General features: G+C 38.4%; 2 protein-coding genes across 2 annotated transcripts in view; both read right to left on the bottom strand.

The window, feature by feature from the left end:
* Positions 1–11,789: 11,789 nt before the first annotated feature.
* On the bottom strand, positions 11,790–24,299 carry efemp2a (EGF containing fibulin extracellular matrix protein 2a). Its single transcript, XM_077531676.1, has 10 exons — positions 24,151–24,299; positions 23,691–23,739; positions 22,565–22,753; positions 20,538–20,660; positions 20,345–20,461; positions 17,882–18,001; positions 17,688–17,807; positions 16,869–16,995; positions 15,106–15,301; positions 11,790–12,877 (listed from the first exon to the last, which is right to left on the bottom strand). Exons 1-10 carry the CDS (start codon positions 24,244–24,246, stop codon positions 12,704–12,706), a joined length of 1,311 nt encoding a protein of 436 aa, XP_077387802.1. The 5' UTR covers positions 24,247–24,299; the 3' UTR covers positions 11,790–12,703.
* fibpa (fibroblast growth factor (acidic) intracellular binding protein a) overlaps positions 24,198–25,011 on the bottom strand; it is a 25,258-nt gene continuing 24,444 nt past the window's right edge. The window contains exon 11 of the mRNA XM_077531677.1: positions 24,198–24,345. Within this exon, the coding sequence (XP_077387803.1) occupies positions 24,222–24,345 (124 nt within the window). The 3' untranslated portion in view covers positions 24,198–24,221. The remainder of the gene's footprint in view (positions 24,346–25,011) is intronic.

Genomic DNA, 25,011 nt, shown 5'->3' on the forward strand with positions numbered 1-25,011 from the left:
CAGGCTAACAAATCATTGCGGTCGGGTGCAATTGAATTTACATACAGTACGAATAATCTCCATGACGATGCAATGACATCACTCGCACTTGTTCATAAAATGAGTCCATGCATGAAGTCGTCCTCAAAGGTTGCGCTCATCTGGAATTGACCCAAAACGAGGTGAATCACACTCACTCCTTCTTTCACAAAACAAAAATAACATCACAAGAGCTCCTAATTATAGAGTCACTCTATTTTTTCATAACCATCGACGGCAAAATCTGAATTTTGATGTTGAGAAAGGCACATTTTCATAGCAGCTTTTCTTGTGGATTTTGCACATTTCCCAGTAGATCATTTTATTCCATTTCATGAAAATATACTATAATTAAGTCCCGTTTATCATAAAAAATAATAAATAAATCACTTTGAGGAACTGAAAGGAAGAGCGTCTTGCTCATACACATGTCCAATTAATCATTTGTTTACTGTGAAACTGACCCATGGAAAAAAAGGCAAACATTTTGAAATGTGGAACCAAAGCATTTCATTACCAAAGCCTACTTAGCCTCTAGCTAAGCTAACAGGCTAATGAAAATTAGCATCAGTAGGTCTAAACAACTTGCGCTTGAGCATTTTCTTCTTGCTTTAAATCATACAGCACGTCTTCCAGTCGAACTCAGTGCTTCCCGGCTTCTTGTGGCACAACGTGGTACTGCACACAAAATGCACAACCCAAAAAATGTGGTCTTCCACATGTTTGACCTAACACAAATTGTTTGAAATGTTTCTCAGTAACCTTTCAAAACATGCGTCCACTGTCCCGAATGAAGTGGCCAGTATGCCTGCACGCCATTTTCAGAATCATGTGACAAAGGTTGATGTCAGCTTCCGTGATGATGATGATGATGATGTGTCAGCGTTTGAAAAGCAAAAAGCCTCCACCTGGTTTGCGCATTCCGGCGCCGGCTCATCCAGCGTGCTGACGTCACGCGCGGCCATTGTTGCGCTTTTCATGATAATAATGTCTTCCATTGAGAGGCCGACCTCGTCCTTCCGTGAAGAGCTCGTTCTCCCGGCACGGCAAACGCTGCACATCGGAAGGCATCCAATTAGACGACGGACAATCTTCACTGCCGGCTTTTCATTCGTGACGTCACAGCCGCGCGTTCCGCTCGCTGTTTCTGTCACTCGGTTGCATGGAGACTTTTTAGTCATTCAGATTGAAATCATTCCGAATGACGATCTCTGGTCACTTGTTTACATTGTCACATGATCCATTGCGATCTGCCGTTCATATGCTCCCCCGTTTAATCGGATAAGCCCCGCGGGACGCATGGACATCGATCACATGCTTCATCAAGATGGAGTTCATTCGTCATTTAGCACAGTAGTTGTGATAGTGTTAACACTTTTATTGAAGCGACATCTTGATTAAAAAAAACATAATTAAAGTACTTAAAAAGTTCTCCCCTTGCAGAGGAAGCTCTGGGGAGACGCTGCCATTTTAGTGGTGAAAACGACGACGTCATGACGCATTTACGTGATAGCATCGAACCACTAACCAACTGTATCGATCGATCTATCGGCTTTATCTATGTACCTTCCATATCTGCCTACGGACTTTATCGACCAACCACATCATTCTGATCGTATTTACGTACGTATCGGTCTTGCCACTGTATTGATCTACCAATCATATCTATAGATGACTGCGGCTATTTATCTATCTATATATTGACGATAAAGTGAAACTTTTTTGGTATCTTTTTCAACTCTGATGCTGTTTGTCTGCTGCTTGTATGTGGCAGTGGGAGGTGTTGCTAGGCAACAGATTAGCTCCTTCCTTTTCTTTTTTTTCCCCCAGAAACAAAGTGCAGACCTTGAAATCTGTGGATGTAAAAATAAGCACACAGAGAGAAAAATATCACCTCTGCGTGTGTGTGCGTGCGTGTTGTCCCTCATGCTTCTTTTATTTATGTAACTTCGTCCCCAAAAATAAAAAGCCTCTCTCGCTTATTTATAGCTGTCAACAAAAAGCCGAGCAAAATGTCGACCACAAAACCTCCCAGCAACTCTCCATTCTCATTTGTTGACTCCCACGTCACTCACGAGGTGAAGCCCCGCCTTTGAAAGCCACACCCACTCACAGTCACAGATTGTTGTTGGATTTTATTCACTGCCAGTCAAGGAAAAAAAAAATGGATCTTTGACGTCTTTAGCCGTCAATGGCAGTGAATAAGTTCATATTGTAAACTCCGTTTATCTGATGGATAATCAATTAAATATATATATTGAATCAGCACTTCTGATGAGTAGCACTTATTTATTTCATCTACATTATTTTGTCATGTTACAAGATGACGATTAATTGTGAAGTGTGGGATGATGTTTGTGTCGCTTTTTTGTGTTTGTGTGGCTTGAACACGTTTGATTTGCATGATGATGAAGAAATGTGTGCGTTCTGTCAGTGTTGTTTGTGTCGCGATGATGACTAAAGGTGAGCAGGAACATGCCGCTCGCCGAATTTTTGCACTTTTTTTTTTTTTTTGGTGCCTCGATATGCTGTGAAAGTCACACCTGTTGGCAGGACAGCTGCACACCGTCGCAGCCAAACACGGGACCGCTGTCGACGTGTGCATGCGCGTCCTCGTCAGGAACACAGACTGCTTGCGTGTTATTTTGTCGATGAATGAAGCGTGAGAAGGACAAAATGGAGGCAGCTGACTCAAAGCGTTAAAAACAACAACAACAAAAGTGAGTCAAATTAAGAATCGATTGATTGACTTGACTGATTGATCCATTTTGATAAGTGAGTGTGAAAGAGTGACTTTTCGCAACAGTGAATGAAGAGTGAATGAGTGGATTTGTTCATATTAAAATCACTTATCGACACGTGTTACTGATGAGCACTTTCGTCACACGCAAATGATTTTTTTTTTTTTTTTTTTTGTTTCAATGCAACGCACAAAGTTGTTCCCTCCCACCAAAGGCAACTTTGTGATGTGCCAGCGGTGAATAAGAAGCGCACACACACACACAAAAACGCCTCCTTAATCTTCTTCCTCCTCCTCCTCTTCTTCTTCTTGTGCCACGGCCGCGTAGCCTCGCACCTTGCTTGTTCTTTGTGCCTTTTCAATAAGCCGTTTATTTTTAGCCGCCGGGCAGCCGACGAGGAGGAGGCAGGCAGGCAGGCGGCCACTTGCTCGCTCGCCCAATCTTTTCGTGTCTCGCTTCCCTGTAGAATATATTTGGCAAATTGTGTCCATTTTCTTCAGGTTTTAGTAGTTACAGTATTTAGTAGTTACATACACACAAAAATGGAAATATACTTCAACAGTTTTAAGAAAATGGATGAAAACAAACGAAAACTGATCGTAACACTCCTTTATACTAAGTGAATGAGTGACGCACTAAGTCTCGCACTGTAGTTGTAGTGTATTTATACACTAACTTAGTCACTATAGTAATTCACTCATTACTCCCTCACTCGCTTGCTTACTCGTTCGTTCATTCACTTAACTCACCAACTCCAGTAACTCTCATTTCTACTGAGTGAGTGACTGACTCGCTCATTAGTAACTCACTCACTTGCTCATTCACTCATTCACTAGTAACTCACTCATTACTCCCTGACTCACTTACTTGTTTGTTCATACACTCACTGAACTCACCAACTCTAGTAACTCTCATTTCTACTGGGTGAGTGACTGACTGACTCGCTCGCTCATTAGTAACGCACTCACTCACTAGTAACGCACTCACTCACTCACTAGTAATTCACTCATTACTCCCTCACTCACTTGCTTACTCGTTTGTTCATTCACTCACTCAACTCACCAACTCTACTAACTCTCATTTCTAGTGAGTGAATAAGTGATTGACTTCCTGACTGACTGACTTGCTCATTTGTAACTCACTCACTCACTTGCTTATCCACTCACTCACTAGTAAGTCACTCATTGCTCCCTCACTCACTTGCTTACTCGTTTGTTCATTTGATCACTTAACTCACCAGCTCTAGTAACTCTCATTTCGAGTGAAAAGTGAGTGACTGACTCGCTCATTAGTAACTCACTCACTCACTTGCTCATTCACTCACTCATGCACTCACTCACTAGTAACTCACTCACTCACTAGTAATTCGCTCATTACTCCCTCACTCACTTGCTTACTCATTCGTTCATTGACTCACTCACCTCACCAACTCTATTAACTCTCATTTCTAGTGAGTGAGTGAGTGACTGACTGACTGACTCACTCATTAGTAACTCACTCACTCACTTGCTCATTCACTCGCTCACTCACTAATAACTCACTCACTCACTAGTAATTCACTCATTACTCCCTCACTCACTTGCTTACTCGTTTGTTCATTCACTCACTCAACTCACCAACTCTACTAACTCTCATTTCGAGTGAGTGAGTGAGTGAGTGGCTGACTGACTGACTGATTGACTGACTGACTGACTGACTGACTCGCTCATTAGTAACTCACTCACTTGCTCATTCACTCACTCGCTCACTCACTCACTCGCTTACTCGTTCGTTCATTGACTCACTCAACTCACCAACTCTAGTAACTCTCATTTCTACTGAGTGAGTGACTGACTGGCTCATTTGTAACTCACTCTCTCATTTGCTCATTCACTCACTCGCTCACTCACTAGTAACTCACTCACTCACTCACTCACTCGCTAGTAATTCACTCATTACTCCCTCACTCACTTACTCGTTTGTTCATTCACTCATTCAACTCACCAACTCTACTAACTCTCATTTCGAGTGAGTGACTGACTGACTGACTGACTGACTGACTGACTCGCTCATTAGTAACTCACTCACTTGCTCATTCACTCACTCGCTCACTCACTAGTAACTCACTCACTCACTTGTTTACTTGTTCGTTCATTGACTCACTCAACTCACCAACTCTAGTAACTCTCATTTCTACTGAGTGAGTGAGTGAGTGACTGACTCGCTCATTAGTAACTCACTCACTCGCTAATTCACTCACTCACTAGTAACTCGCTCATTTATGCAGACAGACTGACTGACTGCCATGAAGTGCCTGAATGAGTGAAAGCCATCGGTTGATTGAGTGCCGTTCTTCTACATTTGTCCGAATATGTTGCACTCGCCCCCGTAGTTGTTGACATGCACATGAGGACATGTAGCTGTTTGTGTTTGCGTGTGCGTGTGTGCGTCAGTGTTTGTCATTCACACGTACTTTGACTCGTGCTAGCTTGGAGCAAGTTTTAAGTGTCGGATGTCGCTTGGTCATGTCGCTCTGTCATGCGTTTATTTGTATTCATTTATTTATTTTTAACCTGCAGCACATGCACGCAGAGGCGTACAATTGCCATCAGGCAAGGCAGGCAATTGCTTGGGGCCCTTACTTAGCCAGCAGGGGCCCCCAGAGGGCCGACTGATTTGACACAAACAGCATATCCTTCACATTAGCAGTGCAAGCAATGACAATTGACTGTCTCAAATTACCTGAGTCAGGTGTTTATTTTTATTTTTTTTTATTTAAAAAAAAACAAAAAAAACACCTGACCATGGATAAGGTGGTGCTTTTTTGTTTTTTTAAGCGACCATGTATAGGAAAGCATTTTTTTTTAAAAGATGACCATTTACCGTAAAGCGTCATAAAAAATATATAATAATAATAATAAGCAAGTATAGTAAGGTCTTATTTTTTACTTTTTTTTTTTTTTTAAGTAACCATGTATAGTAAAAACCGCGACCCTTATGAGGAGTAAGTCGTCAAGAAAATGGATGGATGGATGGATGTATAGTAAAACATTTTTGATTAAAAAGAAGATGACCATTTAACGTCTAGCGTCTTCTTCTTTTTTTTTTAATGACCATGTGGCATGTTTTATTTTTAATGTTTTTTTTTTTTGTTTTTTTTTTTTTTTAAGTTCTTCACATCGAAATTAGTGGCTTGAGTGCAGTACTACATGTCCCCGGCAGATGGCGCACTCCCTGGAAGGGTGACGTTTCAGCTTCGAAGCAAATGAGACGTTGAAATACTGCCCTCCCGTGTATAACGGGGTATATGCCACGGAAGAGGCGGGACTGTTTTTTGCACATCAGTTCTTTTCCGGTTCAGTTTACGATGTGTGGGCTGCGTCAAAAATACTTGTGCTTCCGACTCTGTGCCCCTCGATTGCGCGTTCGCAACCCGGACCGGAAATAAACTGATATGCAAAATCACGTCCCGCCTCTTCCGTGGCATATACCCCACTGGAGTAACTACATTCAGGGTGGGACTTGTTGGATTCGTACTTGAGTAGATTCCATAAACTGACTACCAGGATGTGGATGCAGGAATTGATCTCGTTATATTGTGTAAACGCGCCTAAATAGTTTTTGAGTGTGAGGACGCCGCTAAATATGAGTCGATGGTTCTTTTTAAACAAAAATATACTTTTAGAGAGTCACACAGTGAAATCACTGCGGTAAGGCGAGCCTCCTTTTCTTTTTACGCAATCAAGCACTTCATTTTTTTCTGTTCTGCCTTTTCTAGGATTTACGGTAGCGTGAGTGAAGGGATCCTGGCATGGAGAACGACATCCGGGTTTCAAAATAAAAGATCGGTTTTCAAAAATAAAATTGAATACCGCAGTGTGAAAACGTGGAAAAGTTGAGCACGAGTTACCTTTTCAAAACGCGTCGCCACTTTTCTTCAGCCGACATGAAGACAATATTCCCTTTATTGTGGACGCTTCTGTGCATGTAAACAAAAATGAACCACTAATAGTAACTTGGACCATGCGTGCTCAAAATGAACGCCAAGCCAAACGATTTCCTCATTTCTTTTTCCGGTCGGTGTTTAACTTCCGGGTCGCAGCTAAATTGCGCTAACTAGCTAAATATGAATAAATGCCGTCGCGAAAAACGAACCAGATTGCAAATTTGTCATTAAAGCGTGTCGAACGGTACACCCAAAATTTAAAGATGAAACTTTCAACATTTGAAATGACTTGTTAGCACAAACCAGGGCTCCCCAATGCCAATGTTGTTTTGATTGCCTGCAAACTGCGTCTGTCTTTTGATTGTGTTTGCACTTTTTCTTTTCTTTTTTTGTTGATGTTTCTTGTCCTTGTGAGTGAACCAACGTTCGTGTTGGTGTGGGTGTGTGTGTGTGGGTGTGTGTGTGTGTGTGTGTGTGTGTGCCTGCGCCCACACAGCCATGGCAATACTTTTTTTTTTTTTTTTTTTTTGCCTCTTGCCAAACGCGTTTATGTAATGTGCAAAGGAAGCCAAGGTGGAGGTCGCAGCATTTTATATAAATCCTTTTTATTAAAAAAAAAAAAAAAGTCAGCCGCAAGTAACAGATTGTCACAATGTGTGGGACTTATAATAAATAGGTGAGAGATCATATAAACAAGTTTAGATTTATTTTGTAATTTTTTTTAAGACAAGTTATCAAAAGGTTCTTATTTTGTTGCACACAGTTGCCGTGGTGATGCATTGTTTGCACAGAAAAAAACGTTTTGGAGGGCAAAAATTCATGAAACTGCATACAGACGTGTGATCATGAATGGCTCAATAGTGCCCTCTACATTTTTTTTTTGCGAAGTTGAGTTCATTTTTTTTTTCCATTCTTAAAAAAAGGAAATGAAAAGGGGGCAGAAAAGTCAAACTTGCCATGTCTTCCCCTGAGTTCAATCGTATTGTTTTTTCATGTGCAGTATTTATTCATTTGAAATACTTCAATTCCTCATTAGGAATGAATAAAGGCACTCAGTTGTGACAGCAAAGGTGTTTATTGTGAGTCTGGCTACATGGTGGACGGGTGGGTGGTGCAGTACCACGTCATGCCGCAACATGCGGGGCAGCACTGAGCCCTCATGGAAGACGGGCAGCGTGATTCAGAAAAAGAGCTACTCGACCCTTCCAGTGTGACGTCATGTTAGTGCGCCCCTAGCGGTGATGGTCAGCGCGTCAAATGCGTGAATTAGAAAACAATCAGTGTAAACTAGAAAATAGGTCAAACAGTTGATAAATCAGCTACCAATGCTATGGTGAACTTGTGCGCGGCTGACGGATGCTCTAATAGCTCAAACAGAGATGAGATCATTCTTTCGGCTGCCGGCAGGGATTCTAAACCACACGGAAGACAGTGAGGAGTAAAAGATTAGCACGGTGGCTCGTGTGAAAGTACGACACAACTAGTGGCTTCAAACGATTAGTTTCAATGATTCGCAGTAATGTAATGTCCTACTCGGGACGGGGTTTTTTTTGTGACACTTGACATATTTCCAGTGACGTGCAGTTAGCTCTAGGCTTGGGTAGGCAGGCAGTCGTAAATTGAAACATACACACCAATTACAAATGTGTGTCGGCAGGCAAGTTTACAACATATCCTAGGGTGACCCTTAGGCCTAACAGATATACTGTTTACTCTAAGATGCTATACATTCAAACCATTTTAATGCATGCCTCCTCTGTATTGTCCATCCATCCATCCATCCATCCGACCGCTTATTCCTCACAAGGGTTGCGGGGGCTGCTGGCGCCTATCTCAGCTGGCTCTGGGCAGTAGGCGGGGGACACCCTGGACTGGTTGCCAACCAATCGCAGGGCACACAGAGACAAACAACCATCCACACTCACAAGCACACCTAGGGACAATTCGGAGCGCCCAATTAACCTGCCATGCATGTCTTTGGAATGTGGGAGGAGACCGGAGTACCCGGAGAAGACCCACGCGGGCACGGGGAGAACATGCAAACTCCACCCAGTAAGGTCCGAGCCTGGACTCGAACCGGAGACCTCAGAACTGGGAAGCGGACGTGCTAACCACTCGACTACCGTGCCGCCCCATCTGTATTGTTAAAAAACAAAAATGTCATTGTCATTCACCTTTATAAGTTTTCTTATGTAAGAGCGTCTCCCTCCATGTTGTGTATATGAAAAAGCGTCGTCGGCAATTCTTCTTCTTCCCCCATGTTTGTGTGTGCGTGAAAGTATAAGCCGGTGTGTCAATGGGTTATATAAGCAGCATTCCTTCAGCATAGTTAGGAGATTGTGTGTGGTAAACGTTAATAGAAATGCACAGAAGAACACAATGGTCGGGTTATGTAAAAACACAAGCGTGTGTGACTCATCACCACCCTCAGTGACAACAGATGGGAGCGTGTGCGCGCGCGCGTGTGCGTGTGCATAGTGTGTCAGTGTGTCACCTTCACGGACAATCTAGAATGTTTTACATTTCGAAAAAGCTTTTTGTAAAGGAACAGATGGGAGAGTGCACACGCGCGCACGCACTTCCTCACCTTCCGTTGGGGACGAGATGAAATTCCTGCATGACGTCATCTCACTTAATCGCTGGCTAATGAATTTGCGAGCATATGTTGTTTTGTAATGTGAAGTGATGGATTCAAAGTTGTGTGTGCGGGGTGGGGTGAGGAGTGAACAAACTGCCAAGTTTGAGGGGTGTTTCCCTCACACTCCCCCTCCCTTGTTTATTTTTACCCCATGCAGAATGTAGTGAGAAGATCCGCACTACAACAATGCACCGTTTTCCAAACAACAAACTCAGCAGTTTTGTTTGCTCTTTTTTTTTTTTACTCTCAAGCTAAAAGTGCTTTGCTTGCTGCCATCTTGTGGCATCTATTAGCAATTGCAAGAAAGCTCCATTCAAGATTGTGACGGGTACATTGTCTTGGAGAGGGGAAATGCTTTTTCTGCTTTTCTTTTTTTTTTTTATAGTGGGGGATTTTTTTTTTCATTTGGGAAAAAAAGTCATTTTTTTAAGAATAAAAACAAAACAGTCACATTTCTTAAGAAAAAGGTGTTTGTTTTAGAAAAGTTTCATGTTTGATTTAAAAAACAAAGTTTAAGAAAAAATCCTTTACTGGGGGATGAAAGTTACATTTTTTGGGGGGTTTAAAACCAAGAACAGAATTTTTCAAGACAGTTGTATATTTTTCATGAAAAAAGTCATAGTTTTTTAAATAGCTGTACATTTTATTTTAAGATGAAAAAAGTTGTGCAGTTGAAAAATAAGATAGAGAAGTCGTGTTTTTTGTTTAAAAAAAAAAAAAAAGTGTTATATTTTCCTGCAAGTTTTATACAGTATTTTCATTGAAAAAAAAACAAAAAACACAAAAATCACACCAAAAAAAAGTTTTGAACAATTTTGTTTTCTGGGGGAAATCATTTTTAAGCTTGTATTTTTTTTTATTTTCAAGAATTATTATTTTTGCCTATTTTTCAGGGGGAAATTACATTTTGAGACAAAAAGTACATTTTGTATGTAAATGTTTATTGGGAAAAAAATGTATTTTCATTTACAATAAAAAAAAGATTGGAAATATTTATTTTTACCACTCACTCACTGAAGGTAAGTGACGATTCCAGTCCTCCACCTGGAGCCCGCAAGAAATAAAATTTGGACAAGTATATGTATATATGACGTACAGTACGTAACGGTCGAACATTTTACGAGCACGAGGATTGGCGGTGTCACAACTCGCCAGTGGGCGTGGTCTGGCTTGCTTATTAGTCTGTGCGTACACCTGTGTTGGAGAGCGTGCGGGTTGATCACCTGGCGGTGTGAGCGTGGGGAAGAAACTTTTTTTTTTGGTTGTTGTTCTTGTTGACCGTGCAAAAGTGTGCAAATGCCATCTTGGATTACAATGAAACAAATAACAATCAACTTGGAATACAACCGTCAGTGCAACAAGAACGTCACTTAGTGCTGTGGAAGAAAGGAACGAGCTGCACTGTCTTATTAAAGGTACCTTGCCCGGCAAACTAAGTAAGTGCCTGCCTGTGTTCTCGCTATATGTTGTAGATTAGAATAGAAGCGAGTAAACTTGGTTTAAAAAATAACATAAAATAAAAAGAACGGCGCGCGTCAGCAGTGTTTATTCCCACATCTGATGCTGCATTCGAGGATGGTCGGAAGTGGGACTTTTCCGCGTTCAAACCAGGCAGTGCGTACGGGAACGCCCCCTTGAAAAGGACCCCGACTTCATCGACGGACTACAATGTGACGTCACTCTACAAGGGCGACCCCTTTGGAAACAGACCGTGAATGGTTAAACACAATTTACATGAGTATAAAACTAGATAGCGTTCTTCATTCATAAATATTCGACATAACTCCACGTAACGTAACGTACGTGACAGTATGCCGTTCTCCCGGCATGAAATTATACGATCAACTGCTCAACTGGACGGAATGCTTATGAAATAAGATAAAAACAATAAATGAAGCACAATTAGAAGAAGGTAAGTTTGCTGGACGTCAAAATTACTTTTAAGAACCAAGAAAAAAAAACTATCGCTATCCGCCAGTTTGGTTGTTTTAACTTTCGCTCTCGAAAGCTTTTAGGTCGGAACTGGGGAAAACCAACTCTGATATATCCGACTTCCGACCATCCTCGAATACATCCCTGCCTTCACGTGCTATGGGAAAGATGGACGTTACCACTCGGAAACTCCTAATTACGTCCGAGTTCTGTTCATGTGATTTTGTTGTTATAGGAAAATTGTGTATGCTATGTAATTGTGTAGATTCTAAAACAGTCTGCTGTGCTAGCGGACTTATCCTTGTGCGCTCTCCGTCATGTTGAAACTTGGAAAGTTCACTCAACTCGGAAATTTTGTTATCAAAATAAATTCCCAGTTGTCCAGTATAAAATACGACGAGGGGGCGTTCACGTGCAATTTTCTACTCTACATGTGCTATTTACCATATTTACGATAGCATATGAAGGCAGCAGAACAAAAGTTTGGGGAACAGTGGTATATGTTTTTGACAAAAGGAAAAAATGTTAAAAGGTATAAGTAAGATGTTTTTATTGGCCTTCCAAACATAAGAAAAAATAAAATATAAAGGGGATGTTCCAATGCTGCAAATCTAAACGGCATGAAGAAAATGTTTAAAGTTGTGCAGATCACTACAAGAAAAGAAAAGAAATCAAATAAAAGACACACAAATGGGATGAACATACACACGCGCGCACGTCTCGATTGTCATCAACCTTCTGTAAGTCCGACAATATGTACTAATATGTTGAGCATCTTGTCCACATCTTTGATAACTGCTTAAGGTACTAGTAGCCTCTTTGTCCTCACGAGCAGGACTAGCAGAATTATAAGAGTGACTTCCACTAATTGTACAACATTTCCGCACACTAGAGTAAGACATATTTGGCATACTAGTAGGCAGGCACAAGTTACTGATGAGGCAAATCTGTGCAGTCGTCTGTGCTACTAGTACGACTGCTGACATAGTGTGTCACAAAGTAGTAGGGTCATCAGTATATACAGTATCATGTACAGTAGTTGTGATACTAGTGAGCACAAAAATAAGAAGGCTACTAGTACATGACTACTAGTTGGGCCTAGTGGCGTTACTAGTTGAAATGTGTACTAGTAGGCCAAATACTGGCATGAGAAAAGCAGTTAACATACTCGTGCACCCCAGGTATCCTTTACATGCACTAAATGAGGCACTCGTGAGGACAAAGAGCATACTAGTGCACAGTGAAGGTGATGGAATAAATGCTCAAGTGACTTTCTTTTCATTTGCACTAGTATCATATGAACAAAATGCTGAAAGGGATTTCCATGTGTGGAAAGGACTCAAAAGATCCAAAAGGGAAAAGTTTGCACATTTGAAGACGACACAGGAGCGGCGCAGCGCCCTCCTCATCGGTTTCTGACGGTGCCTCGTCGTCCACCGCGGGCGTTTGTCAGAAGGCATAGGGGCCGACGTAGATGGAGAGTCTGAGGGCGGAGCTGCTCTGGTAGTTGCCCTGGTAGCCGAGCAGCGGGTTGACCGACACCATCTCCAGGTCCAGCGTGTACTCGCGTGGGCCCGACACGGCGCGCGCCAGCACCAGCATGGCGCTGACGTTGTTGATTTGCTAAAACGCAGACACAAGATCATCGTTAGCAAACGCGCGTCGAATTCGGCAGGTGAGTTCCACGGCCTCGCGCTCATCTTTTGCCATATGGAACCATTGCTGTCAACGCTAATTCTTTTATTGTCAAATTAAAAAAAAAATAATAATAAAATGTGTCAAGTTTTTATAAATGATGCAGAATTTGAGAGAATTTAGAGGTTTTTGAAAAATTATTTCACCGTCCAAGACATTCAATATGAAAACTTAAGTTTGCAGAATTATGCAGAATTTTTGACAACAAATTTAGAATTTTTGTACTTAACATCGATTGTTCTTTACACACAAAAAAAAAAAAGTTACCAATTTGACGGCAAGGAATTCATTTAAAAAAAAAATGACTGTTTGACAATGAATTTTGAGTTTTGTGTTTTTAAACTTTAAAATTATTTGCTAATGATGAAAATTAGTGTCAGAAATATAATTTTTTTTAAATGAGGCAGATTTTTTTGACAGAAATTTTGTACTTAGAAAAAGTGTTTAATGTAAGAAAAATTTGTTGAATTTGTTTGTCCCCCAACCCCCCCGAGATTTTTGATTTTTGACATTTTTTTTAAAGTAGGTTTACAGATAAAAAAAAAACAAAAAAAACCAAAAAAAAAAACCAAGTGCTAAGGACAATCTGTGTTAGAAAAATTACACTGACTTTTTGACAAATTTAGAATTTTTGTACTTAAAAGAAATTATGTTAACAATCTATTAAAGCTATTTTGAAAAAAATTACGCTGAATTTGGACACTAAGCTTAGAATTTTTGACAGTAAATTTAGATTAAAAAAAAAAAAAACAAACATTTTACACAGATTAAAAAAGAAAATACATTACCAATTTGGATAGTAAGGTAAATCTGTTAGAAATTCAGTTTTAAAAAATGACGCCAAATTTTTGACAATGAATTTTGAGTTTTGAGTTTCAATTTTTATTTTTTCCAATTTTTTTTTTTTTTTTTTACACAGATTTAAAAAAAAAAAAAAAAAAAAGTTACCAATTTGATGGCAAGGATAATCTGTTCGAAATTCAGTTTTAAAAAATGATGTTGAATTTTTGACAATGAATTTTGAGTTTTGTTTTTAAACTCTTAAAAAAAAAATAGTAATTTGATAGTGAGGAAAATCTGTCAGGAATTAAATTTTAAAAAAATTAGGCAGAATTTTTTTGTGACCGATTTTATAGTTTTGACAGGTTTTTTTTTTGTACTTAGAAAAACTGTTTAATGGTAACAACAATTTGTTAAAAATTTGTTGAATTTGTTTTTCCCTGAATTTCTGACATCGAGTTTAGATTTTTATTTTTAACAATTTTTTTACACAGATTAAAAAAAAAAAAAAGTTACCAATTTGACGGCAAGTAAAATCTGTAAGAAATTTAGTTTTAAAAACTGACGCAGAATTTTTGATAATGAATTTTGAGTTCTGTTTTTAGACTTAAAAAAATAATAATAATAATTTGATAGTAAGGAAAATCAGTGTCAGAAATTCAATTAAAAAAAATTGGGCTTTTTTTTTTTAGGCTGATTTTGATTTTTTAAACAAAAAATTTGGGATGGAAATTTTCTACGTAGAAAAACAGTGTTTAATGGTAAGAATAATTTGTTTAAAATTTGTTGAATTTTTGACAGTTGATTTTGAGTTTTTTTGTTTTGTTTTTTAACAAATGTACAGATTTTTTTTTAATCTTTTTATTTTTATTTTTTTTATTTGATGCTAAGGAAAATCTGTTAGAAATTTAGTTTTACAAAATGACAATTTTTGACAATGAATTTTGAGTTTTGTGTTTTTAAACTGTAAAAAATTTTTAATTTGATAGTGAGGAAAATCTGTGTCAGAAATTCAATTTAGACAATTTTTTTTAGGCTGATTTAGAATTTTTGAACTTAAAAATGTTTTTGATGGTAAAAAACAATTTTTGTTTAAAATTTTAGAATTATTGTCCCTGAATTTTTGACAATGTTTTGAGTTTTCTTTTAACAAATTTACACTTTTTTTTTTTTTTTTTTCCTTGATGCTAAGGAAAATCTAGAAATTCATATTTATTTTTTGGTAAATTAAGTGATAGAAATTCAAATTGAAACTGATTATACCTGCATAATAAACTACTTTTCTTCTGTAAAATATATTTTTTTCACCAAAAAATTCTCCATCCAATTTTCTCCAAGTTGAATTTGGTTGTCAATGCGTGCATTTGTGTCCTCACCCGTATGTAGAAGTCTCGGTGCGGGTCGCCGGCGCGAATGCGGAAAGTGTTGTAGGCCCCCGGGGAGACGCTGGTGGCCTGAATCTGGAAGATGTCGGACGGCACCGAGCGCTCCGACGTGATGCTCATGTAGCGGTGCACGATGGAGAACGGCACATCTCGGCACGGCGCCTTCGTCACAGGACACACGCAGCGGCTGCGCACACACATACGCACGCACACAGTCAAAATGCTGCGGGGCGCAAAAACTAATCATCTTTCTCATAAAATTATTGTTCTTAAAAAATAACAAGTTGCTAAAAAATATATTACTACTTTTTGTGGGAATGCTGAAAGCATCCCACATATGTTATTTGGATTTTTTTTATTCTCCTCACTTTTTTGGCATTAAACTACTCCCACATAATACTTACGATTTACACCGTTCAAATTTCAACTTGCTTCAAAAATTCACACATTCCGGGGTATATATAGTCTGATTCCACGTTACCTACAGTACTCGCACAATTTGATGTTAAATATCAACTTTTCCCCATTCATTTTCAATGGGACTGACGTTGAACTTTTTCTAAGTCTCACTTTCCACCCCCACTTCCATACATAAAACTTTTCATCATTACCAGCTCTGTGATCATGTTCAGCTCTTTTTATTCATGTACCTTTCAACTTCCATTAAAACTTTGGAATTTTTACATAATTCATCTTTCAATTTACTTCATAAGCATGCAGCTTTCAGCATTCCCAGGCAATTTCTCCAGAAATTGCACTTCGTCTACTTTCCTGTTATACCTCTTTTTTTTTCAAAGCTCTTCTCAAAATGCAGTAAATACCTTTTTTCTAACCAAACCAACCAAATAAAAATATTTTTTTTAAATTCAGATATCTGATTTCTTTCCTTTGAAACTATAAATGTATTTCTGAAACTTTACATATTTACTATATATTTTACAAATTTTACTCTTGAGATTTTTTTTCCTCCAAATTAACCATTTATTCCTTCAAAAATGTGACTTTCTGTAAGATCTAAAAAAAAAATTCTCGAACAATGTACAAAGTACAAGTTTATCTTTCTCTTAGTTATTGAAAAGCGCAGTTCCAAAACCAACCAAGAGAGGCCAGCAGAGCTCAGTTTTGATTCCCAAACTGTTGAGCTCAACTAATAAATGTGGTTTAGAAACAATTCCATTCTGCTACATTACAGCAAACATAAATACAAAATGCACACCTGCTCAATAAAATAACACTAACGCCAAACCAACATTTCAAATGTTATGCAGGCCAGATTTTATTGTTATGATTGATAACCTGGCCCAATGCGTGTTTTATTTGCTCAATGGTTCCTCTACAATTGGAATGTTGGTTATCATATGTTAAAATTGTATGTTGAAATGTTTGTTTGTCACAATGCTGTCCGAAAGGAAAAATGAACAAATAAATCAAATCAAATCAATGTGAATGTAAAAAAAGATGAAAAATGATAATTTTATGAGTATCTCCAACATAACTTCTTACAGTCATTCTCATTCAACATCTTACAGTCTGGGACATATTTTGAAGTCATAAGCTCGCCATAATCACATGAAAATTCCACGTGCGCTCGTTGTCTCCACCCGTTAGCAATCCGACAAAGCAAAAGTTGCGTTTTGGTGCGCGTCACCGTCAACGAGGAAGTTGTGCAGCTGCATATTTTGGTGGTGGGGATGATTTATTGGTGGGAAATGAAGGCCAACGACCATATTGGAAGTGCGTATGCGTGCACTCACTTGTCGGAGACTTGCACGTATGGGTCCTGGCATCGGTTGGCGTCCACACACTGGTAGCGTCCGTGGATGTTGACGCACGTCTGCGTGTCTGTGCATTGATGCTCGCCCGTTTCGCATTCGTTGATGTCTGTGCAGGTGGACAACGTGAAGATTGCTTTAGTTTTTTTTCCCTCAGAAATGTGACTTTTCTTTGAAAAACATTTCTTCTTTTTAAAATAAATACATAATTCTTCTTTTGACATTTTTTCCGCAAATGTGATTTTTAATTACTTTCTCAAAAACAGACTCTGGCCTTAAAAATATATAACTTTTTTTTCCTGAAATATAATAAAATCCTAAAAAAAATATATATTCAACTTTATTCGAAAAAGTATGTAATTTCATTTTTTTGTGGGTCTCTCATGCATATTGACTTTTTTTTTTCTTTGAAAAATATAATTTTTTAATAATAAGAATACATTTTTTTTTTTTAAATTAACTATTTGGAAAAAAAATTCTAAAAAGATCTTCAATTACCTTGCTAAAAAAATGATGAAAAATTTATCACGGAAAAACTACATTTTTCCTTAAAGACATTCAACTTTCATAGAAAAAAATAAACTTAAAAAAAAAAAAAAAATAAATAAATAAAAAAATTAAACTATTTTCTCCCAAAAATAAATTTAGCGTTTTTTTAGGAAATTTTTCCAGAAAAAAATTCACAATCCCCCTGCCCCCTAAAATGTATGCAATTTTATTATTTATTTATTTATTTTTTGTTTCTCAACATACTGCAGTATGTAGCATGGATTGGGGGAGCGCCCACGCATGTCGACTCACCCTGGCAGAGTCTCGTGCCTTGCAGCTGGTATCCCTCAGGGCAGACGCAGGAGAACTTTCCGGGCTGGTTGACGCAGCGGTGCTGGCACAGGTAGCTGGAGTAGCTGCACTCGTCCACGTCTGCCACAGCGCACGCGCCGCCGTCACTCAAAAGCGGAGTCGGACGATGACGTCGTCGTCATTCGGCCACTCACCGTTACAAGCGAAGCCGTCGGGCGCCAGCTCGTAACCATGCTCGCAGCGACACAGGAAGGTGCCGTACGTGTTGTAGCAGCGCTGGGAGCACGGCGCCCCCATGTCGCACTCGTTCACATCTGAAAGGAAACCACGCCTGCTGTCAGACTCTCGCTCCTTCGTGATTGATTCGTGGTTTGGGATTTAGAAACCAAGGCGATTGGCTGAAATTGTGCCAGACGCTCCGGACAACTGACATATAGTAATGAGATGGAATATAAAATATAATAGAAAAAGAAATCAAGTAAAATACTAATTATGAATAGACGCCTTCTTAAAATAATCACCTAAGTCATTTTTTTTTTCCCAGATTTTTTTCAGGCAACACAAAAAAAATTAACCATTTGCATCATAAGGAGGTGATTTAGGCAAAAAACATTTGCAAAAAAATTACTTAGACAATTTTAAGAAGGTCACGATAAGAAAAAAAAAAGTGAACTTGCAATAATATATATATATATATATATATATATATATATATATATATATATATATATATATTAGCAAGATATTTGTAAAAAATGGAAAAAATAATTTAAAAAAGAACAAAATTAAGAGAAAAAAACATATTTTAAAATTAAATTATATGATTAAATATATTGAAATATGTTAAATACAATAAAAAGTAAAATTATTTTTTCTGAAATAAATTAAGAGAAAACATTTTTAATTAAATATCGTAGATTATTTATATATATATATATATATATATATATAGAGAGAGAGAGAGAGATAGTGATACCTCGGCTCACGAACATAATTGGTTCCCAGAGAGTGTGTGTAAGCCGAAAAGTTCTTCTTCCGAACATTTATTTCCCATAAGAAACCATTAAAATGAGAATAATCCGTTCCCAGGTCCCTATAAAACATAATTTTCTACTAAATAAGCCTTAAAACTACACAAAAATATACCTTATTTTATGTATAATAAATGTGCTATTGTATTGTAATTAAATAAATAAATTGTACTGTATAATAAAGTCGTTTTATTTGACTTTGTGATGGTAGTTCTTAAGGATAGTAGCAATGGTAGACTTACTTCATTCGCGAGCGTTTCACCGCGTAGAGTGTTTATGGAACGGTTGCGGCTCATTCGCACTTTCGTGCTCACCGGAGCGGAGGAGGTGTGTCCCTTGGTGAACAAGGAAGTGGAGCACTTTAGCGAGTCAACAAAAAGTGAGCACCGCCAACTACTTTCACCTCTTTCCTGGGACTAAACAGCCGTGGCACGATTTTCTCCTTTTTTGAGGTACGTGATGGCACTTTCGCTTTTTTTAGTGGCGCGAACTCCATTGACTACAATGCAAACGCGCCGCCGAATCGCCGTCCCTCGCTGGTAAGTATTAGGCTTAACACTAGCCTGTGGTGGGGTCTTTTTCTGTCCCATAATAGCAAAAGTACACTCAAAATGTCTATCAAACACAAACCGCGTCCGCACTAAAAGAAAGGGGGTGACGAACTGGGACGCCGTGAGCGTGCGTCAGCTTCTCGTGGCCGCCACCGTGGTGCTGTTCGACCGCGTGGTTTGGTTCGTCCGCCGAAAAGTAGTTCGTCAGCAGAGACTAAATTCTCGCGAATTTAATGTTCGTGAGGCGAAAAGTTCGTGAGCTAAAGCGTTCGTCAGCCGAGGTATCACTGTATATATATATATATATATATATATATATATATACACATACATATCTTATGGTTAATGAATAGAATGAAACTAAATTTTAAAAAAAAATTCCGTTCATGAAATAAATTCATTTTACTTTTTATTGTATTTTTAACATATTTCAAAATATTTAATCATATTGAAATATGTTGAAAATGCAATAAAGTAAAATTATTTTTTTAAATAAATTAATAGAAAATATATTTTTAAAATTAAATAATACAGTAGATGCATATATTATATATAAAAACCAAGGATATTATGGTTAACAAATATAACTAAACTAACATTTAAAAAATGTTTCTGTTCACGAAATAAAATAAAAACACATGGTAAACTACACCATACTTTTGTAAGACCAACTAAAACAAACTGTAATTATGGTGAAAAAAAGTTATTTATTTTTCTATCGTACATTGCATGCATTATGAAACATGAGCTTTTCAAACGTATTTTTTTTAATATTGCTGTATGTCCATAAAGAAGTGGGTCAAAAAGTCTTGAGAATTGTAACTTACTTTATTACTTGGTGGCCTTTGTTTTTGTTTTTGTTTTATCTTGCGTTTGACAAACACTCCATGTACTCAAAGGATATTGAAAATAATAATAAATCTCATAAAAACTATAAAGAAGTATTTTTGACAAAATAAAACCTAACCAATCTGCTTTAAAAACCAATTGAAAGCAACTGAAAGCTGAAAGACACGAGTCGGCTTGAAGTGTACATCTCTTCCGAAAAAGGTGAGCAAATATAAATCGCACTGACCGATGCAGGAGCGGTTGTTCCCCGCCAGCTGGAAGCCGGGCTCGCACTGGCACGTGAACGAGCCCGGAACGTTGACGCAGCGGTGCTGGCAGTACCGATACCGGCACTCGTCGATGTCTGGTGGAGGAGCAGACAGAGGACAATCGTTCATCGGCCCCATACAGACACAAAACAATTAAAAAAAGGTTCTGACCGATGCACTCGGTGCCCACTTTGCGGTAGCCGTCGGGACAGTGGCAGGTGAAGGCCCCCAAGGTGTTGACGCACTGCTGGCTGGGCTGGCAGTCGTGCTCGTCGCGCTCGCACTCGTCCACGTCTGCGCTTGCAAAAGGAACCGCGCTCGTCATTTGGATGGCAAAGCATGCATTCGCGCCCACCAACGAGCAAACTTTTTTTTATTTATTTTTTTATTTTTAAGATTGTATCGTTTGCAAGTAGCATGAATTTTCTCTGCCATGTTTAAATTTAGTCTTACTTTTAGTCCAGTTTCAGTCACGCTTGTTAGTTTTTATCACAGTCAACCTCATCCCGTTTTTATTTAGTCCATTTTTAGTCGACTATAAATGGAGCATTCTAGTTTTTATTTTAACTAGTGTCAATTTTATCTGCCATTTTTAAATTTAGTCTGTTTTAGTCCATTCTCAATCATGCTTGTTAGTTTTTATCAAAGTCAACCTCATCCCGTTTTTATTTAGTCCATTTTTAGTCGACTATAAATCTAGCATTTTAGTTTTTTAGTCCAAGAAAATATTATTTAATTCGCCTTTTTTAAGTCAACAAAAAGTCTCAACGTTTTAGTCAAGATTTAGTTAGGACAACCATTATATCCCTGTAGGTTTTTTTTGGTTTTTTTTGGGTCAGAGTTATTTAACTTTTTCAGAAAAACAACTTCACAACAGCATTCTGTAATTTCCATTTTAGTTCGTTTTTATTTTGTTTTTAGTTTTGTTTTTTCTAAATTTAGTTAGTTTTAATTAGCTTTCAGGGTGGTTCTGTTACTTTTTATTAGCTTTAGCTATTTAATAAATGCTTAGTTTTAGTTAGTTTCAGTATTAGTTTGTTATTTAAGAAAAAACGTGTATGACTTGTGCGCAATATTTAAAAACCACCATGGGAGTGACGTTATCTGAAGGTACTTTTTTATTGGCTGTTGCTAGATGATGTCACTTCTGTGTGACACGCTTTCAAACGTCTTTATTCCGGTTAATATAAAAATAATTCAACTTATAATCACATTAAAAATCATCCCTAAAAGCTCACATATTAAATTAATTACCAGACTAAAATGAATGACATTTTTGCTATAATTAGTTTTTTTCAACATAAAATGCAGTTTGTTTGTTTTCGTTATTTAAAAAGCATTTTCGTTTTTATTTTTATTTCATTCACAATTTTTTTTTTTTTATTTAAATTTTTTAGTTAGTTTTAGTTCACTAAAATAATCTTGTTTCAAACACAATTACAGTGGCTACTATGGCAGCATGCTATGAGCTCGTAAGTTAGCCAACATTAGTTAGCAGTTGCATTATTATTGTTGGAACGTTATAGCCGTTGGATTAATGTTAAGTTATAACTATAGTTTACTATTTTTTATTTATTTTTTATTTTTTTAAACCTTTCACCGTGAATCCACTTGTCTGTCTGTCCCATGTGTTTGTACTGCGTGTCACATGACAGTGTCACAGACGTGACAGATTAGCAGAGACAAGATTTTATAAAATCATTATTTTCATCTCATTTTTTTTTCATGAACTAAAATAAAATGTCCATAGATTTTAGTCCAGGTTTTATTAAATGAAGTACCGGTACATTTTTATCTCGTCTTCATTAGTCGACGAAAATGCATACTGATTTAGTCCCACTTATTGTTTATTAATGAGGGTTTTAACAAAATGATTTTTGTCTAGTTCCATATGAGATAACAGGTACTTATTGTAACCATTTTCCGAAATAGTTTTGAGGTGGAAAAAAGCCGAAGAGTTTGGAGTTGTACATGCCTGCAAGACAGCAGCTGTCGTCGTGTGAAATCGACCAAATTCCTACACACTCCGTCTGGCCCAAACACGCCATACCCCCCAAAGGGACAATCACACTCATTGACACCCACCACCAGCTACTTGTGCAACCCCCCCCACCCCCCACCCCCACCCCACCCCCTTAAAAATAAGAGCATAATATCCCATCATTTGGACCACCACATGGCCAATTGGGACCACTCACCCACGCAGCTGTCACCCTGAGGCTCGTAGCCCAGGGGGCAGGGGTTGAAGGCCTCGGTGGGTGCGATGGGGGGCTCGGGCGCCGGGATGACCGAGGCCGAGCGGGGGAGGCACAGGTAGCCGCCGTAGTGGTTGAAGCATTTCATCTCCCCCTTGCACGCGTCCGGGATGGTCTCGCACTCGTTGATGTCTGAAGGCGCAAACGCGGGACAAGAGATACGTGCTTGTCAAAGCACCCCTGAAACACTCACTTCAATAGTTAACGGTGTTATAATAGTTTTGGCATTTTTCATTATACAGTCATGCTACAAAAATTCAATACACAGTATATATTACATTATATTATTGTTGTATAACATTTTATACAATTTCTTTATTTTGTTTTTAATAATTAATAATTAGAACCAGGGGTGTCAGGCAATTAATATTTGTGATTATAATTAATCACATGACTTCAATAGTTAACTCACGGTTCATCGCAAATTTTATATCTGTTCTAAATGTACAATAAAATATTTTTTTCCCCTAAATTTTCATACTCAACATAAAAGTGGGGAAAAAATAAACTAATAGAAACATGGCTGCATCTTTTAGTCATTGATCCGATAATTTCATAGTAATTCATAAAATTGAGTTACAATTAAAAAGATGCACTGTAAAAATGAATATGACAGCTCAGTGCATTTTTTTCATATTCAGAGCTATCTAATTTTTGAGCCGAAATAGCTTGTGAAATTCTGGCACATTTTGAAGTTGTAAAATACAACTTGACCCCAGTCTCCACAAATATCTTATTATTATTCAATTTATAACTGCTAAATTTTGACATGGACCCGTGTCGCGAATGGAATTCCCCCAGCACAGGCTTTTCAAATAAGGGGTGGTCATTAATCATGCATTAAAAAAAAATTTGTGGCGTTAAAGTAACTTTAAATTAACGCACTAATTTTGACACCCCTCTAAATTAGAACACTAATAAGAATTGTAGCTGAATAAATGTTTGGAGAAAAAAAACATTCAAAGAGATTAAAAGGCCAAAAATGGGCATCAACACACTGAATGTGTAGCAAAATTCATAATAATATATCGTAATCATAATCCTAATCATAATATCCTGCCTGCTTTACCTTTGCAGTGCTCAGTCTGAGGGTCCCAATGGTAGCCATCTGTGCATTCCTAGAAAAGACAAAAATATCAAATATTATGCACATCAAAATATAAACCAATAAAAAGATGATTGTTTTTGTAATGCAATATGTTTACTGTACGTGACTCGTGACATTTTAACTACCCAACTGTTACCTCCATATTTACTTTTCAAATGTTTAATTATTATTATATGGCTATGACTATTATTTTGGGCAAAATGTACCTGTTGAGTTTGATGGAAAGTAAAACTCCGCCAAAAGAAATAGGAGCAAAATATAACCCTCCCCCCTTTAAGCCGCCAGCAGAAAGGGATCTTTGTGAAAATGTGTGTGTGTGTGTGTACATGAGAGCAAAATCGCCAAAAAAGGCACACACAAAAAAAACCCAACCAAAATAGTTGTTGAAAGCTGACCATCAGTATCGAGATAAGTGACGTACCGTTTGGGTGTCAATTTCTTTGGGCGGCTGTGAGAGAACGCTGTGGAGGAGCACGCACACACACACGCACACTACTGACACACACGCCCCCTGCATACTAACCTTGTGAGACTAGAACACACATGCGCACACACACGCACACACACAACGATGAGTCGGTTGACTTTTTGGATGGCCGGCGCAGTCACTCGGCATCTGAGGGGAAAAGAGGAAATGACAACAAGACACGTGTCATGAATCCAACAAAATGGTGTCATTCAACTTGCTGGAAGACACGCACAGTCATGAACAGCAGGAAGAGGCAGAGAAGGCCCCCTAATAATGTTCCAAGATTCAGTGATAGTTATTATACGGAATGTGTCAATAATTGTTGAATGATGTGTTTGTATTTGTTCACTAACAACATCAATGCTAATTTCCATTAGCCTGTCGATGGTGTTTCACATTATGTGTTAGCATTAAGATAGCATACTTTTGTTGACAAGACATTGCAATTTTTCACCCCTCACAAATCCTATGGCATTTACGAGTACACATGCTATCCATCCATCCATTTTCTTGACCGCTTATTCCTCACAAGGGTCGCGGGGGGTGGGGCGTATCTCAGCTGGCTCGAGGCAGTAGGCGGGGTACACCCTGGACTGGTTGCCAGCCAATCACAGGGCACACAGAGACGAACGACCATCCACACTCACAAGCACACCTAGGGAGAATTTGGAGCGCCCAATTAACCTGTCATGCGTGTCTTTGGAATGTGGGAGGAGACCGGAGTACCCGGAGAAGACCCACACAGGCACGGGGAGAACATGCAAACTCCACCCAGGAAGGCCGGAGCCTGGACTCAAACCCAAGTCCTCAGTA

Source organism: Festucalex cinctus, chromosome 9, assembly GCF_051991245.1.
Source record: "Festucalex cinctus isolate MCC-2025b chromosome 9, RoL_Fcin_1.0, whole genome shotgun sequence".
Lineage (NCBI taxonomy): Eukaryota > Metazoa > Chordata > Actinopteri > Syngnathiformes > Syngnathidae > Festucalex > Festucalex cinctus.

What these genes read in the sequence shown, in the direction of transcription:
- efemp2a (XM_077531676.1), bottom strand. Translation starts at nt 24,246, where the DNA reads ATGCAGGGGGCGTGTGTGTCAGTAGTGTGCGTGTGTGTGTGCGTGCTC. An exon ending in AAGAAATTGACACCCAAACG is followed by an intron (nt 23,740 to 24,150) that starts GTACGTCACTTA and finishes TGTCTTTTCTAG; the next exon opens with GAATGCACAGATGGCTACCA. An exon ending in CGACGGCTTCGCTTGTAACG is followed by an intron (nt 17,808 to 17,881) that starts GTGAGTGGCCGA and finishes GCGCTGTGGCAG; the next exon opens with ACGTGGACGAGTGCAGCTAC.